Consider the following 3726-nt stretch of genomic DNA (forward strand, 5'->3'; position numbering starts at 1 on the left):
GGGCGGCGCTGGTGGCCGCGGTCAGCACCGAAGGGATCCAGCATCTTCCACAACAAAGGGTTGTCGTAGGGCCCCAGATTTATAGGAGGCATCGGGTCGCCGGGCCCCATCCTGCTGAGATCCTTCAAATACTCCGTCATGACAAGAAAAACTTTGAGCAAACTAAAAAATAAAATAAGAGTGACGCGGCTAGCCTAAGCCTTGCTTTCCCCCCAATAAAACACCAGAGAAAGAAAACGTATAATGAATACTTTTTTATGTCTCACAGTCTCCACAAGGAATTTAGCAAGCTCATTCCAGCAACCAATGACAGTTTCACCGCACATGCACATGACTTACACTCACCAAAACACTAACAAAATTGAGGTGAAGACGGTATGCGCCCCCCACCCCTCCCGTGCGGCACGGAAATGGTCGGGTCAGGTCGGGTGGGCTTTCAAAAGCTACCCTCTGCGCAACCTCTACGGTAATTGATTGAAGGTAAAGTAGTTCATCACTAAGAAATGCACTCAACAAAAAAAAAACACGCAGAAAAAAACAAAAAGTGAGGTATGACCATTCATCTCTCCGGCTCCCAAAAAACAAAACAACGACGCAAAGAAAGAACAAAAAAACAATAACAACAAAAAAGCGCTCAACAACGCCTCGAAATAAGTGGTGTAAATCAAAAGTATCACAAAAAACGCACGAAGAAAAAAAAAATTACCTTCGATTCTGGCAGAAACCTTTTCCTCCTACTCCTACCGGGTGTGAAAAAGCGGCAAAATGCGGAATTACAGCTCTATCCACTACGTTCAATGCTTCTCATCTCAGAGCAAATGCACCGAGCACGCAGACACACACACACACAAATGATAAATCAAGACATTTCATGATCACCAGGCTCGTTCTGAAGGCACAAAATGACAGTCTTTAAATTCCCGCTGCCGACATATCCCTCCGCTTGAAAGGTACCAAAAGCAGTGAGAGGGTTGCGGTGGGAGACAGAACGGCCCTCGCCGCCCTCATACGCGGTATGCTTTAAAGCAGGGGGGAAAAAAATAGGAGCATGAGAAAAGAAGTGCCAAAAACAGAGGATTTCAAACAAAAAAAAAGACGTTTTCATTCGGAACGGGCCCCATTTGTTCCCGCTTCATCTCCGCATAACATTATATATCAAAAAATAGGAATAATAATAAGTGCTATCTCTAACGTATTTCCGCCCAGCCCTATCAGGATCGCAGACAACTTTTAACGGTCGTACCTCTCATGTAGGATTCGGATGTATTTCTAACTTCCTACAAGTGAGATTGCAAGTGGCTGCTAACAACCTGGCGCAGTTTCTTGACGCTTGCTTGTCGATCCTTGGCTTTAAAAACAGCGCTTCCTGGAACCAGGCAGTTGGCCCCTGCAGATGCAGCGGCTTCAACGGTGTCAAGGGTTATATTACCATCCACCTGAATGTTCAAATGGGGGTAGCGGCCACGCAGCTGTCGCACCTTTGCAAGAGTTTCCGGCTTAAATTTTTGTCCCGAAAATCCAGGCTCAACTGTCATTACAAGTGCCACGTCTATAGCACCGTTCTCAATCAGGGGGATAAGACCGTCAATCGGAGTGCGAGGACTGATTGCAGTACCGACCTGCATACCGGCCCCACGAATTTTGCGTGCCAATGCCATTGGATCCTTGGTGGCCTCAATGTGAAAGGTGAACTGTGAGGCCCCTGCATGAGCAAACGGGCGTACCCATTTTTCAGGTTCCATCACCATAAGATGAACGTCAAGAAAGGTGTGAGGAAGATGACGACGCAGTGCAGCCACCATGTCGGGGCTGAAGCACATGTTTAGCGCAAAATGGCCATCAATAACGTCAACGTGCAGCCAGTCAACAGCGCCACCCTCAAAGGACAAAACATTTAGTGAATCCAGCAGCAACTGTGTTTGGTCTGCCACCATAAGCGAGGGTGAAATGACAGGGAAGAGGAGCTCTTTCTTCTTGCCGGACAAAAACGTTGACTTGTCCTGGTGATCAAACTTGCTCATTGGTCCTTAAGGATAAAAAAAGTTCCCCCTTTGGCAGTGCTAAGGCGGGGGGAAAAAATAAAAAAGAAGCCAAGGCCAAAGCAAACGAAGAAAACTCAGCAGGCGCCCCCCTCCCGGTTGCGTTTATTCTTCACAACAACGTAGCTGAAAAAAGCCACAATGAAGCAACAACAAAGCAAAAACTATTTATTTCTTTCCGTCTCTCTCCGGCCCCTGCAACTTCGTTACTCTGCTGGTTTCAGTGTCACTCGAAACACTTGAGATGCCTTGCTTTCGTCGTTCCTCATCCGTGCGGAGTCCGGCTGACACATGGCAGATGTGCCTCTTACAACCCTCTGGGGCGCACTAACGCCTACAGGGTTACACACACCCTCACACGTCCTCTCCCCCCACCTCAGCCAAGAGCATACACGGATCAAAATTATCATGATAAAAAAAGGAAAGGAACTGTCGCTAAGAGTCCAATAAATCCTTGTGTAGCAGGACGCACCTGAAGCGCCTGTGGGCATAGTGATGAAAGCACAGAGTATATGCGGTACATATAATGGTCCTCGTGAAGGGCCTCCCTAAGCCGCGGCGCATTGCTTGGTAGGAGTGTCATGGCGTACACCATATATCCAATACCCCCCAGAAAGGAAAGAAGCATTTCCTTGTACTGCAGCTTCCGACTTACACTTCGAGTGTCTGTTGCCTCAAATGAGATACGATGCATCGCCTGCAGTAGTACAGCACTTGTTATCGCCTTAAGGAAGTTGTAATAGAAAAAAAATGCAGGAACCAATCGGGAAGCATACGGCCACAGCATTTTATTCACCACGCCAACACTAGCCAAAAGCTCCACCTCCTCGCTCGCCAAAAACAATCCCAAGCAAATCGTAGTCAAAATTCGTGCAATTGCAGTGAAAAAAGCGGGCGACGTTCGCATGGTTCGGCGCATACCAGAGGGTGACAACTCCACAAAGACCACAAGCCAGTCGCACAGTCGCGTGACACATTGATATTCTTTCAGAAGCTTCGAGAGTGACTTCGCAGAACGTGCAACGCGCCAGTGTCCCGCCCACCCCGCCAGCCCACTCAGAATCAGACTACAGAACTGAACGATAGCTGGAACACGATCGCGACTCCATATCCTTGAGTGGGGGGACTGTAGTAAAGAAACCTTCATCACTTTTACTCCACACACACACACAAAACACAAGAAAAAAAACAGGTATTTAACAACAACAAAATACGCGCCAACGCATGCCCACCAGCAAGGGGAACGCAGAACAAAACGCGCAAAAAGCAAAGATCTCACGCGGTGACCAAAAAGAAAAAAAAAATATTTAAAAAATAAATTTGATAAAAGCGCTGAAACAAAAAATCCCAAAACAAATTCACCCGACACCGATAATGGCGCTCTTCACCCAACTCAAACAACGAGGCAGAATGAGCACACGTGCTTCACATGCTTCAGCAGCCAAAGTTGCACGCAGTAAACGGGAAAAAAAATACCTGTCAAGCAAAATAATACTACGCACGAAATAATTTCGTTTTTTTTTTGTCCGAGAGAACCCTTTACTGACGAACGCGCCTCGGAATCACTGCAGCTCCTACCCACACACACACACAGACAGACGCTTTTCCGAAGAACAAATTCACCCTGAAAAGAAAAAACAACAATTACCTACACAGTTGCGTTTCTCAGCCGGTAGAAGGAGAAGTC

General features: G+C 47.0%; 2 protein-coding genes across 2 annotated transcripts, besides 3 other annotated features; both read right to left on the bottom strand.

Annotated features, from left to right (window-relative positions):
- Positions 1-577: 577 nt before the first annotated feature.
- Positions 578-629: a microsatellite.
- Positions 630-828: 199 nt separating this feature from the next.
- Positions 829-850: a microsatellite.
- A 427-nt stretch (positions 851-1277) lies between these two features.
- On the bottom strand, positions 1278-2021 carry TraAM80_10108 (putative ribulose-phosphate 3-epimerase; the record flags this gene model as incomplete). The annotated part of the gene is made up of 1 exon (XM_029386754.1): positions 1278-2021. The coding sequence occupies one exon, from the start codon at positions 2019-2021 to the stop codon at positions 1278-1280; it is 744 nt and encodes a 247-aa protein (XP_029233390.1).
- Positions 2022-2445: 424 nt separating this feature from the next.
- On the bottom strand, positions 2446-3186 carry TraAM80_10109 (Gim5A protein; the record flags this gene model as incomplete). Its single annotated transcript, XM_029386755.1, has 1 exon — positions 2446-3186. One exon carries the CDS (start codon positions 3184-3186, stop codon positions 2446-2448), a length of 741 nt encoding a protein of 246 aa, XP_029233391.1.
- A 429-nt stretch (positions 3187-3615) lies between these two features.
- Positions 3616-3639: a microsatellite.
- The last annotated feature ends 87 nt before the right edge of the window (positions 3640-3726 follow it).

The sequence above is a fragment of the Trypanosoma rangeli genome (genome assembly GCF_003719475.1).
Source record: "Trypanosoma rangeli strain AM80 chromosome Unknown Tra_15.4_contig_00795, whole genome shotgun sequence".
Lineage (NCBI taxonomy): Eukaryota > Euglenozoa > Kinetoplastea > Trypanosomatida > Trypanosomatidae > Trypanosoma > Trypanosoma rangeli.